General features: G+C 34.8%; 2 protein-coding genes and 1 pseudogene across 2 annotated transcripts in view; 2 read left to right on the top strand and 1 right to left on the bottom strand.

The window, feature by feature from the left end:
- CHRM5 (cholinergic receptor muscarinic 5) overlaps nt 1-13,588 on the bottom strand; it is a 71,249-nt gene that overhangs the window by 14,701 nt on the left and 42,960 nt on the right. The gene's annotated exons all lie outside the window — the stretch shown is intronic.
- Nucleotides 1,614-13,588, top strand: part of AVEN (apoptosis and caspase activation inhibitor) — a gene marked incomplete at its 5' end in the record, with an annotated part of 139,323 nt that continues 127,348 nt past the window's right edge. Inside the window, one exon of the mRNA XM_025038760.1 lies at nt 1,614-1,715. Within this exon, the coding sequence (XP_024894528.1) occupies nt 1,614-1,715 (102 nt within the window). The remainder of the gene's footprint in view (nt 1,716-13,588) is intronic.
- On the top strand, nt 9,701-9,817 carry LOC112469821 (annotated as a pseudogene).

Below are 13,588 nucleotides of genomic sequence, written 5' to 3'. Positions count from 1 at the left end.
GTCGCGGTGTGCCCGCAGGGGCGGCCGCCGGACCAGGGGTTCCTGGGCCTCCCCAGCCCGCCTAAGTGGTTACGGATCCGTCATGGTTAAGAACCCAGAGACCGAGGCTGTGTGTCAGCGCACAAGCTGAGGGGACATGTTGGGTTCAGGTGGGGTGTCACTGTGATAAATCCTTATGCGGTGGGGTGCACCCGGGGCTTAGTAATGGGCAGCGTGACAATACGGGGAGACATTCCTGTCATGAAGAGAAAGGGATTTTTTTTTTAATTAAAAATTTTTTTTCTCGATTATTCACTGTGCAATGCGTGGCACACAGTAGGCGCATAATGTTTATTGAATGACTGAATACCCCCGACGGACTTTTTATTTTTTAGTATGTGGGGGCAGGATCAGATGCTTAGTTCTCTCTCTCTTTTTTTTTTTAAATAGTGTAATAATTGTCTTAATTATATTTGTGTACGAATCAATGGTCACTGGCCTTCATCTTTCTGAATTTTCAATCTGTAAATGTTTTAGTAGTCAGGTTTGAATTTTAATAGCAATATGACTGATCGGTCTTCGTCACACACTTGTAAGAAAATTTCTTAGAGATTGAAACAGGGAATTGAAACAGGCAAACTCTTACTCCACTGATGTCCCAACTAAAGGAGTTAGTTAGATTTCTATGAGCTATCTGTTCTGCTGTTACGTTAACATTTGTAGTACAAAACTATGTTTTGAATTCTCATGTGCATAGATTAAAAATTTTTTTGATATAAAATTTCCTGTTACTGAAATACTTACGTATTTGCAGTATCTTAAGGTCACAGTAGGTGCGACATCCCTAAAGATAGTAATTGTATACCAAAATACAAATTTGGCAAAAAAAAAAAAAATTATAAAATGTAAGGTTTTAAGGGTAACATAACCTTGTTAGGGTTAAGGTAGGTAATAAGTAAAATTTGAGGTATGAAGAAATTCTTAGGATCAGCTTATTAGGAAATGAAACAGACCAATCTAGTGTACACTTATTATATTTTGTCTTCATAACAACATTATTTATATATGTAACTATAACTTTATTGCAGCCTTTTTTAAAAAAACAAAATTGTTTACGCAACCTTATAACACACACAAACATCTTCATTTTTACTGGTTGACTTGCCTTGGCTGTTTGACAGCTAGTGGCAGAGCTGGGATTTACATCAACCTGCCCTTGAGTCCACTGTGTTTTATCTCTTACACATTTGTGAAGCAATCACTGCTTTACTGAGAACAAAATAGACACTCCTTGGCTTCAGGGATCATGTTTTAATAGTAATTATAGTAATGGTACCTTTGGTACTAAAATGTCTGGCACCCAGGCCTTTAATAGCAAGTGTCTTTAACTTGAGTGATATTGAACGAAGGTGCTTCTGTCTTACTCATCCCTATTGAACTAAATTGAGTAAAATGCTATATCATTTAGAGAATGAATACTATATATTTTTTGATCTATGCTAACATTGTAACCCAATCTATTAAAATTTTAAGATTTTATCCTTTATTTGGAATGGCTTTAAAAATTCCACCTTACATTTTCTTTTAGGACTTCCTTACTTCACAGTTTGATTCAATGTGCCAGTGTGTGTTAATGCGTGGCACGGTGCCTGGGGCATAAACAAGGGCTGCAGCTACCACCACTTCTACTGCGGTTACCACCACCATCGTATTTTCAGGAAAAGCTGGATGAAGAGGTGTTGGAAAGCTTATTCCTTCTTTTTGGTTTGGGTTGGTAACCTCTAAGGTCCCTTCCACTTCTCAGGTTCTGAAGTTTTGTTTGTATTTAGGCTTGCTAAGAATAACATTATTGGTCCCTAAGGATTAAATAGGACAAGATTGATTGCCCTGACTGAAGGCTCCTTGTTCTCATATCCCATTGCACATTTCTGCCCCAAATGGAGATTAATTGAAATAATCAGAAAAAAACAAAAAACAAAAACACATAATGATAGAGTTTTAGCTGCGTAAGGATAAGTTGCCTAACCCTGGAATTTAATACTGTTGACAGCCTTCGCTTTCTGCTTTAGACCACTACCTATACATGCCTTTTGAAAGGAAAACAAGACAATAAAACTAGACAAAACACTTCTAGATATGTAATACTACAAGGTAACTTAGTTGACTACATAGCATCTGTGAATTTCATTCTTTTAAATCAGTGCTTCTGTAGATGGTATAAACCCAAGCCTATATAGTTTGGGTAAGCGTATAATAAGGCTAATTTTCTTCATTGAATACCCACTAGAAGCATGATATTGTATTTGATGTAATCAATAACTTAAAAAACCAGTATACTCGGGTTTGTTATTATTATATTCATCTTTTTGATGAGCTATTAGCGGAGAGCAACTCAAGGCCTGTTGACAGTCCTTGGAATTTTTTTTTCTTTTTTCCTCCTTGTAGTAATAATAGTAACTCATATTTATAGAGCACTTCGTATGAAATATGAAAACTGAGGCACAGTTAAAAAACTCAAGATTAGGAGAGGTTAAATAATTTATCCATTATCACTCAACAAGCAAATTGGAAGGCCTGGATTCAACCCAGGCATTTTGGTTTCAGAACCTGTTCTTTCAACTACTACCCCCAATTGCCTCTGGAGTGACTTTGAGATTTCAAAAGGGAGGTGTCAAGCAGTGGTCCCCAGCCTTTTTGGCACCAGGGGCCTGTCCTCCTATGAGAATCTAATGCCTGATCATCTGAGGTGGAGCCGAAGCCTTGATGCTAGCGCTGGGAAGAGGCTGGAAATACAGATGAAGCTCGCTCACCTCCTGTTGTGCGGCCTGATTCCTAATAGGCCACTGAATACTGGTCCTTGGCCCAGAGGTTGGGGACTCCTGGTGTAAAGGACAGTTGAATGATCCTTTTTATATATCTGTTTTTTTTCCTGATATTTCAATACAGTTATAAGGCTTAAGGTAACACTGATACCACGTTCAGTTATTGTGGATGTCAGCAGATCTTTGCTTTCTTGCGCATATGTTTATGTGGCAGCTGCTGTTAATGTTTTAATTATTTATGTCTAGTAAAAGATAAGGCAACTGTTTATAACTGCATTAAGGAAAGTAGAACTTGGAGGCTTTTTTCCTTGACTGAACTTTTGCTTTGCAAACAATATAAATCTTTTGCCTGAGTAATATTTAATACAAGATGCCTTTGACATTTCCGTCACTGCTATTTCACTCAGTAAAAGGGAAATCTCTGACTTGGATGTTCAAGTTTATTATGAACCTGGAAGAAGAGACAATGTCAGAGTTGCTGACAGGTTTCTAAGGCATTTGCTCCTTCATTGTTGCTGAAAGGAGTCACCCTCGTGTCAGCGGGATAGAGATTGAGAGCCTACCAGAGCTCAAACTCAAATGACAGTCTCTATATTATATTTCCCTTTTTTAAAGAAAACCTGAAGCGTATTTGGTTAGAAGCTGAGTATGCTTAAGTGCCCCCAAAGAAAATTGCTTTAAGATTAGCTCTTGGTAATCTACAGAATTGATCTTCTCCCCTGCTGTTGCAAACCACTGCTCAGACATAACTATTTTGGCCTATGTATCTTTTCTAATGTATTCTGTTTTGAAGTCTGCTTTTCTCAATGGCCATTATTTCACTTACATATTTCCATTACTGACACACACAACTGATTCTCAAAACTTTCTGCTTGTATTCTGCCTAAATTTTTTTTTTGTTGAATTATGTTATGATATTGTATTTCAGTGTTTATATCCAACATTTGAAGTCAATGTTTCAGATAATTTCAGAATATAAAAATTTCAGCACATCTATATTGACATATTAAATAGAACTGTCATATTATTGTTATACTTGGATGGAGTCTAAATAATATAGTGATTTGATATTCACCTTCATCCATTTAAGAATCACATTAATAAACTCTTAGCAGTGAGATTTACATTATTCCTTATTCTTTTTAACTTGAGTTTTAATTCTACATCTCCCATAGAACTTTATCAAATGTAATATACTTTCAAGCTTAAAAATATTTTAGTGATCACCTTTTCTGCTTCTCTGTAACAAATTTTGATTTAAAAAAAAATGTTTTATAGCCCTAGGGATTGGGTATAAATTTTTTCTTTTATATTGAATTAAGATTACGTGGAATAATGTACAACTTATTTTGATTACAATTATACAGAAAGGTAAATTTTTATTGAGTTTTGTTAGATATCCATGGATTATTGGGTAATAATTGCCTGAATCAGACAGCATCAGTTCCCTTCTTAATTTTTGTTTTAATAGATGTAAGCACTGAGAAACATTGATAGGTGGCAATGATTGGAGTTTTGTTCTATGTGTCACTCAATTTTTTGAATAACTTTCAAATTATATGCTAAAATAAAAAAAGATTAATCATCTGTCAACTGAAGACTGGATTAGGCCCTCCTTCATTTTGTTGAAAGCAAAGAATTGGAAATTACTCGATTTACAAAAGGACTTGTTACTTGGTCTTTAGAGTTATACTTTCTCAACATCTCTACCTATATTTAAAATTGCTTAGGGGCTCAGGGAATGCACCACAGTCAGGGAAAATGGCTTTTGTATGGATACTGAGTATCTGAAAACTGATTCCCTTAAAAGCATCCTTGCTTATGTATAGTGCCAGGTGGGTACTAGACTAATGGGGGGATCACTTCATAAATTATATAAATGTCTAACCATTATGCTGTATGCTTGAAACTAATATAAAATACTTTTGATCGTCAACACTAATTGAAAAATGAAAAAGCGCCCTTGCTCGTATCCCTCTTGGAAAAGCTTCATGAACCCCCAGGTGTATGCATTCTCTATTTTGAGGACTGTTGAATAAGAGAACATTACATATTACTTAAAAAACAAAAAAAGATTGTTTACTGCATGTTTTCGCCCAGAGGGATTTTTTTTGTTTTGTTTTTCTGGGGCAGGGGTGAGGTGGGGGGGGGGTGCAGTTTGGGCTATGCACCATTTGCAGAATATGGTTTCCAATTATTGTCATTCTTAACAGTGTTACTGTCTTGCTAGGATGAAAATGGCAAGCTCATAATTTGAGACCACCAGGCTCTGTTTCCAGGGGAATTATGTAATAAGTAAGCCATTGCTGCTTTTTCCTGTTTTCTCCAGGAAAAGTAGTAATTATTGTCTGCATTATTGGGCAATTGACCTCTAGAGAGGCTGTAGGTTATTTAGTCTTAACCACTCCACAGCATGACTTTTACCGTTTTTTTAGAAATTAATTTAAGTGGTTGTAAAGCTGTTTTCTATTCAGATGTCAGTACTTCCAGATGCAGGATGAAATATCAAAGGGAGAAATAAAGAACATACTGACACATAATTATTTCTATTTTATAGAAGCTACTTATTAACTTATTGGGGCATTGGATTCATTCCTTTTGAAATTTTATTTTCTTTTGTTAGAAGCCATTTGTGTGTGTTTGTGTGTGTGTTGAGGTACCAAGAGTAAATGGTTCAATAATTTTTCTTTTGGATGGAAACGACAACTTTGCTGACCTGAAAACTTTTTATAAACATTTCATTGGGCAAGTGCATAGATAATCGTTATAGATAATATTTCACATATGAGTGGATTTTGTGAAAGGATGTTGAAAAGAAATACAAATTGATATGCTTAATTTTATCCTGATGCTATTAGGATGCTGTTCTTAGAATTTGACCAGCCTGATGTCTGTCAGCCTTAAATTGCTTAAAAGATAATTTTTTTTGTAAAGAACATTGCTCCCAGGGGTGCTGTGTCCTACCATCCATGTCACTTAATTGGTATGTGCACACAGCATGAAAATTAAAAAATATGGAGATCAATAGGATGAATTCCCTGTTGTAAACTTAGTCCTATCTTTGTGTCCTCTTGCTGTTAAGGGCTGATACAGATACGTCTGACCCCTATTTCTTTAGTACCAAGTCAAACTTATGTTAAGGGATAGTAAACACTTTTTTTTTAGTAAACACATTTTAATATTAGTTTACCTAAGCGAAGCATAATTGGGATGACAAGACTGTTATCAAAAATTCATGTGTATTCTTGGCTTATCAGTGCTGTGATTCTTCTATTTCTGTATTTAGCTGTGAGAAGTTACTAATGGTGAGAGATTTTAATGGATGCATATTCTGTGAAATAATTGGTTCATATTTAGATTTCTATAATCTGGTATAAAAGGATCATTAACAGTTACATTTGAGGAAATTTTAAAATATTTAACTGGTATTCCTTCTCACAGTCTAATGCAGTGTGAATTTCATTGAAATAGTGAATTTGGAATCTTTATAAACTTGAGTATATTGTGAATCTCAAGTTCACATCCCAGTAGTTCGGTGCATGATATTGAGGACTAGGATATTTCATTATCATGTTTTCTTTTTACTACAAGGCTGATAATAAAATAGCATGTCTTTGTTTAAGCCTAGTCTTAAGTCACTGAAGAAGGCTTAACCCTTGTTACAGATACACAAATCTCAAGTCCTTCCAAAGAAGTTATGAGTTTTCTGGGAGCAGAGCTCGATGAAAAATGAGTATTTTTCTGAGAACAAATCTTAGTTTCTGATTTTCACTTATATTCTTCACCCCACTCCCTTGTAATGTTTTGGTTTGCTGCTGCTTTTTTGTCAGTATGACTTTGTAGAACAATGCCTGTTAAGTTTTAAAAAGTATTTTTCTCCTCTTCACTGCCAAGAAAATAATTGACTTAAGAGGTAACCAGAAAATGTTATTTGAAGAGCACTTATTTTATGTACATTGGAAGGAGAAATTAAGCAGGCTGTTGATTTGTTTTTCATTTTTACAATATAGAAGTAGACTTAAAGTGGGTGGTTTTTAGGCAGAGGAGAGTGGGGCTCTGATTTGCACCTCATGTTTTCCACTTGGCTTCATGGTGGGCAGGGAGGGGTAGAGGAAAGTGCTGTTGAAACTTGAGGATGAGTGTCCACTCTGGCGGGTGGCACCATGGTGATCCCATTCAGAATGGGATCTTTGAAAGCTTAAGTATTAGAGCTGAAGAATTATGGACAAATTGTAATGATTTCAAGGTAGTAGTTCATATAAGTTTACTTATTATTATGAATTAATAACTAGGGTAAACTTCTCAAAACTTTATGAGGATTCTGCTTGCCTGTCTCTTCCATTTTTTCTCTCCTTATCTTTTCCACCATCTGTGTTTTTTTAGTCTTTTTTTCATGGGGAGATACCACATGAAATAATGTGCGGTCAATAATGTGTGTTTTGGAGTTTCATGGACTGGTTAGAATCTCACCTTTCAACGCCCCAGATGATCACTTTAGTGTAGACAGGCTAGGTACCTACCTGTTCCTTCTCCCGTTTTTCTCTCTCTACATACACACTATTTTTTTTTTTAAATAAAGATTAAAAAGAATCTTTAAGAGGCAATGGTAGACATGATGTCCCTTTACCCCTAAACACTTGAGTATGTATTTCCTAAAAGCAAGGAAATCTCTTACATAACCATAGCACAATTATCAAAATCAGAAAATTAACTTTGATATGATCCTGTTATCTAACTTTATTGAGATTTTGCCTATTGACTCAGTAACATTCTTTATTAGGCTTTAAATCTTCAGGCAATGACATGTAGATATAAGAGAATTATTCTATGGCAGTTTCTATGGCATCCTAACTAGTCTATTTCTGTTGTGTTAGTGTGGCTGAATTCTAAGATGCCTATTTCCGTGTTGTTTTTCTCCCCAGCCTCCAGACTTTTCATCAATTTACCTGAAATTCTTTTAGTAAATTCCTTTTCTGCCTGTTAGCCAGAATTATTTAGTTTGAAACCCAAACTCTACTGTTATATTTCTTACACTTGCCATTTTTCAAAATCTTACTCATCTTCACATGCTGAGTTCACATGCTGCTCTTCTTTGTGAAGCTTCTGGTTTTCCTCACTTAGTGACGTACTTTATAAATACAGCATTTATTTTCATTCCTCATTTTATTATAGTTATTTACTTCTTGTATGTCTTCTTCATTAATGGTATGCTACTTAAAGGCCTGTACATGATACAGCACTGTGATTTTTGAAGAGAGTACAGTAAATGTTGAATGAGTTATAGCATTTAGAAGGTATTTAGAACATAAATGAGGCAAGCTAGAGAGAGTGTGTTTTTAGGCAGTGTCGTTTTGGGAGTTCAGATAAGGAGAACTCTTTACGTTTCATTTGCCTTTGTTATACTAGTTGAAGTACCTTTTTTTTTGATGGTTGGAAGCTCAGCAACTAATAAGTTACTGCTCTCCCAAGGGTCAGATTTATACAACAGCTTTAATTCACAGTGGATTTTATATTCTCCTAGTTGTAAGTCTATAAAACTTTCCAATTTAATACAAACATCAGATTTTTTAAAACTGTGAGACTGAAACAGGAAATTAAACTATCCAGAGGTCTTATACCTACCTATAGAATCCCTTTTCACTATTTTCTCTTTTTGTCTGTTTTAAACTCATTTGTTTTATATATTATTCAAGCTCAATTCTTATTTTGTCTATACTTTGGATCCCTTGCCACTTTTTACCTTTCTCAATTTTTTTAATCAGTTATTAAATATAAAGTTTTTTTTAAAGCTGATTATATAATTCTATATTTTTAACATACTTGAAATGTTAAATTCTACAAGTAACTTTAGTGTTTGTTTTTTCTTAACTATTTCTTAAACTAATTAGTGATGAATTGGCACAGTAGATTTTTGTTAAATTTAAACTTGAATTTATAAAAAATGTGCTGTTTCTATATGGAATAATGAAATTAGATTTTTTTTTTTAATCTAGAAGGGAAGAATTAAGTTATATCAGCTTTTTAGTAGTACTCCTTTATACTGTAAAATTAGGTTCGGACTAACTCATGACAGAGCATTTCTTCTGCCTTGTTTTTTTTCTTATGGATAATTTTTTTTATTGTTACATCATTCTAGGTAAAAGATTTAGCATCATTGGAACACCTTTAAAACCATGGAAAACAAAGACAAGTAGTTAGAGACATTTATATTTTTAACATAATTGTAAAATTCTAGGGTAGTGATATAAAGGCCCTTTATAATGATGATGGCTAACCTTATTCAGTTTGTGGTAACCAGTACTCTCTGGAATGTCTTGTACCTCAACTTTAAAATTATTATTATTAATTTTATTTCTTTCGATAAATGAAAATTGTGGATTATTTGCTTCAAAGAGATGGTGAAAACATAAATTAGGTTGCTATAGATATTTAAGTCTATGTTAACTTCCTTGGTGATAAATTTCCTAATGAAACTGTACAGAAAACCTTTAAAACTGTTGTAAAGAAGTCTTGATCATATTCAGCATTAGCTGAACTTAGATACTTTTCTCTCGGTGGAGGTTGATAACCCATAAATGAGGCAATTTGACATCAAAATTTAGCCTGTGGCCCAGCAATTCTATACTTAGCAATTTATCTTACAGATACGTCCTAACAAGTTCGCAAATATAAGTAGATGATTGTTCATTTCATTGTTATTTAAAATAAGAAAACCTGGAAACAACTTTCTAAATCTCTATTAAGAAGGGCTGATTAAATAAATAATGGTGTGTCTTTGTAGAAGAATACCATGCAGCCGATAAAGAATGGGGTAGATATGGTAAACATTCACTATTGAGGGAAATAGCTACTTTGGAAAAGTTAGTATAGTATCATTATGTTTGTGTAAAAATAAGATATTCATCCGCTGCTACCCTGAACAGGCCCGATCCCTTCTGATCTCGGAAGCTAAGTAGGGTTGGGCCTGGTTAGTACTTGGATGGGAGACCACCTAGGAAGACCAGGTGCTGTAGGCGTAAAAAAAAAAGAAAAAGATATTTATCCATACACATAGAATATTTCTGGAAGGCCATATGGGGAACACATTTAGTGGTTACCTTTGGCGAATAAGACTAGGAGATAAGGAAGATGAGGGAACTTTTCCTTTTTTTTTACTCTTTCTGCACTATTTGAATATTTTGTTACCATGAGCATGCATTATTCATATGAGTAAGGAAAAAACAATAAAAGTTAAATGAACTAAAACTGATTCTTTAGCCTAGGCCGTAAAAGAAACCCTCACATTTAAATGATTATCAGAACCTCCCTGTGAAAGAGGCAGGCAGTATTAAAAGTAGTTTAACAGATGAAAAAATAATAATTGGGTGGATTTAGGCCTTTTTAAAGATACAGCTAAGTAGTTGGTAGTGTGATTCATATTTGAACTTGAGGTTTCTCACTTCTAGGATAATATTTAATTTTTTATTTATGAATGATCAACTAATTCTGAATTTTTTTTTTGCCTCTTAGAACAATTATGTGCTCTTCATGCTTTCCTATCAAGCATATATCTTTTTCTAATATTGCAAATGGTTAGGTTGTATTGAGTTGTAGTTCATCTTTTAGATCTGTTAACTTACTTCAGCTTTTCTAGTTTATTTAATAACATATCTTACTCCTCTTGGAGATAGAAACAGGTGGAGTAGTAAAATAGAGAGATGGCAATTTAAGGTTTCCACCACATGACTTAGGGATTTAGGTTTCTCCCACTATCCCGAAGTCTGAAGTGTGTGGCTTCACCATGCTGTATTCCTTAGGCTGTCAGAGCCATATTCCTATTCCTCAGATTCTAGGTCCTTAAATATAAGGAGTTCTAAGTGGGCTGCTGGGATATGTGACATTAAAAAGACTGGGAAACTTTTGCATCTCATTTGCCTTCTCAATTTCTTTTTCCTTTCTAAATTTGGGACATTTATAACACACAAGTATTAATTCATTCTCGTTCTCTCTTCCACTTATTTAAATGTGAAGAGCCTTTAAGAGAATACTCGTTTTACAATGCCACAGTTATAGTTTATAATTGATTAAATCATCCTTATAGATTAAAAAAAGTGTTAGATTGATATGGGCTCTGTAAGTACACGTTCTGAAAGTGCAAATTGCTTAAAAGTGGCTATGAAGTGATGCGTCATTTCCTTTTACAAAAGTTCTTAAAGGATTTTTTAAAAACAAGAGGTGAGTATTAGGGTTGAAAGCAAATGTATAGGTGCTTTTTGACCTAATCAAATAAAGGACAATTGAGCCATTTGTTAAATGAAGGTTGAACTAGGTGTAGTAACTCCAAGGCATCTCCAAAAGTTAAGAAACTCCATCTCCAGACAACAATAAAAAGATAAGTTCAGGCCAGTCCCAGGCATCATTTGTTGAACAGGTGTGTCTGTTCGCAGCTGAAGTGAAACCAGTCAGCAAGGCACAATTTTAGCAGTGAACAGCAGGTGGGGTAAGCAGTCTAACATTTTTCCAATGGAAGTAACATTAATTTTGTACTTTAGTCATTGAGTGAACAACCATGGAATGCACGCAAAGCTGAGTATGTTCAAACCTTAGCTGACTAGGTGAAAACAACAAGAACAGCAACAAAAACTTGATAGTGATTATAATTCTTTACTCTTCAATTTTGACTGCTTCCTAGATAGTTGTTAGTATTTCCAACCAAGCTGGAATACCTGACAAACGACATACACTTGCCATTCTGTTTTGTGTTTCTCCTCCCTTTGTGGTGTTAGAATAGTACAGTCTTACCCATAGAGGAAAAAATAAAGAGTAGGAATCAAACAGGTTACAGAAGAATATCATCTTTTGTTGATGGGGTTTCTTTTGGATGTATGGACATTTTCTCTGATCATCAGTGTACGTCATGGCCGAGGGCAGTTCAGGCAAGGATAATTAGCAAATGTGTGAGTTTAATACTCTGTTTAATATTTTATCCTTAACATAGGTATTTCTAGGTGAAATGTTGACTCAGCACATCTGAATACAACACTTAATTTTCTTAATCTGTGAGGATGATTTAATTGATTATAAACTAATGATGGCATTCTAAAAGTGAGTAGTTTTTTAAAGGCTTTTCACATTTAAATGTTTTGTAAGAGAGAGAGAATATAAGAATGAATTAATACTTGTTTGCTATAGATGTCCCAAATTTAGAAACTAACGTGTCATATAAACTCCACATCTGGTACATATTATCATATCTGTGAAATTTCAATGGTTTCATTTGTTATTGAGCATTAATGGCTTGGAGTCAAGGTAGCACTTACATCTACAGAATTTTGTGGAATAAATCACAAACTTTGGGAATTGTTATTTTCTTTTGTTATTAGCCTCTGATATATTGACTTTTGTTTCCACTACTTTCTTAATTTTCTGGGTTGTAGAAACTGAGTTTACAGTTGTAGGTTATACATATAGTGACTTTTTCGGTGCTATAGCCATTCGTTCCTCCCCACTTACAAAGCTGGTATATCTTTAAACACACGTTTACTTTAAAAAAGACAAATTAAAGAGGCACCTTTCTTTTTTTAGTGCGGGAGCTGACTATGCATTGTATAAACATAAAATTGGCCCACGTCCTTTTCTATAAGTCCACATATATTAATATATTAATGAATATACAAGTTGTATGTTAATATGGTATTTGGAATCTTTTTATAGTCCTAGTCATTTCCTTTTTGTTTATAGTCATTTATATGACTCAGTAGTTTTCCTTAATGAATATTCTCGAAGCAAAATAGCTTCCCTTTTTTGTTTCCTTACCTAAATAATGATTACTAATAGTGTTATGGACTGAATGTGTCCCCCCCAAATTCATATGTTGAAGTCCTAACCCCCAGGTGACTGTATTTAGAGATAGGGCCTTAAAGAGGTAATTAAGGTTACATGAGGTCATAAGGGGGGCGCCTAATCAGATGGAGCTGGTGCCCATATAAATAGAGGAAGAGAGACTAAAGCATTCTCTCTCCTTGACATCTGAGGGTATAGTGAGAAGACAGCTGTCTGCAAGCCAGGAAGTGATCTTCACTAGACACCAAATCTGCTGGCACCTTGATCTTGGACTTTGCAGCCTCCACAATGGTGAGAAAAGAAGTTTGTTATTTAAGCTACCAATCTGTGGTAGTTTGTTGTGGCAGTTTGAGGTGACTAATACAGATGGCTAACCACAAATAAATAGAGTTTTTTTTTTTTTTTTTTTTTTTTACAGTGGTGTAATGTGGAGTAGAATAAGAAACTGAAAGGAATTTTAATGGATGGTAAGGTCACTTGACTGTTACTAAAGTTAATAGCCCAGCCTGCTTTTCGCTGTAGTTTACATATATCAATTCTTTTAGTGCCTGATCTTTTAATTCCCTCATTTGTGATGGCTTACTTCACACATACAAATAACATTTTTTCCCCTTTTTCTTTAATTGGCATGTGGTAAAAATTCCACCTGATACTGGGTTAAAAGGGCTCTCCTGCTAGAAGCCGGAGAGTTCTTTCTGTAGGCAGTATATTCATGTTTTATTGTTGTAACAACATGCCACAAACTTACTGGCTTAAAACAGTACCAATTTATGTTTTATAGTTCTGGAGTCCCAAGGTAGGTCTCATAAGGCTAAAATCGAGGTGTCTACAGGGTTTGACTCCAGGAATGCTCCAGGGAGAGTGTTTCGTGCATTTCCAGCTTCTAGAGGCTGCCCACGTTTCCTGGCTCTTGGCTCCTTCCTGGATCTTCACAGCTAGCAACATAGCATCTCTCTGACTTTACT

Source organism: Pteropus alecto, unplaced genomic scaffold (genome assembly GCF_000325575.1).
Source record: "Pteropus alecto unplaced genomic scaffold, ASM32557v1 scaffold86, whole genome shotgun sequence".
NCBI lineage: Eukaryota > Metazoa > Chordata > Mammalia > Chiroptera > Pteropodidae > Pteropus > Pteropus alecto.
This window is presented reverse-complemented; position numbering and strand designations above follow the sequence as displayed.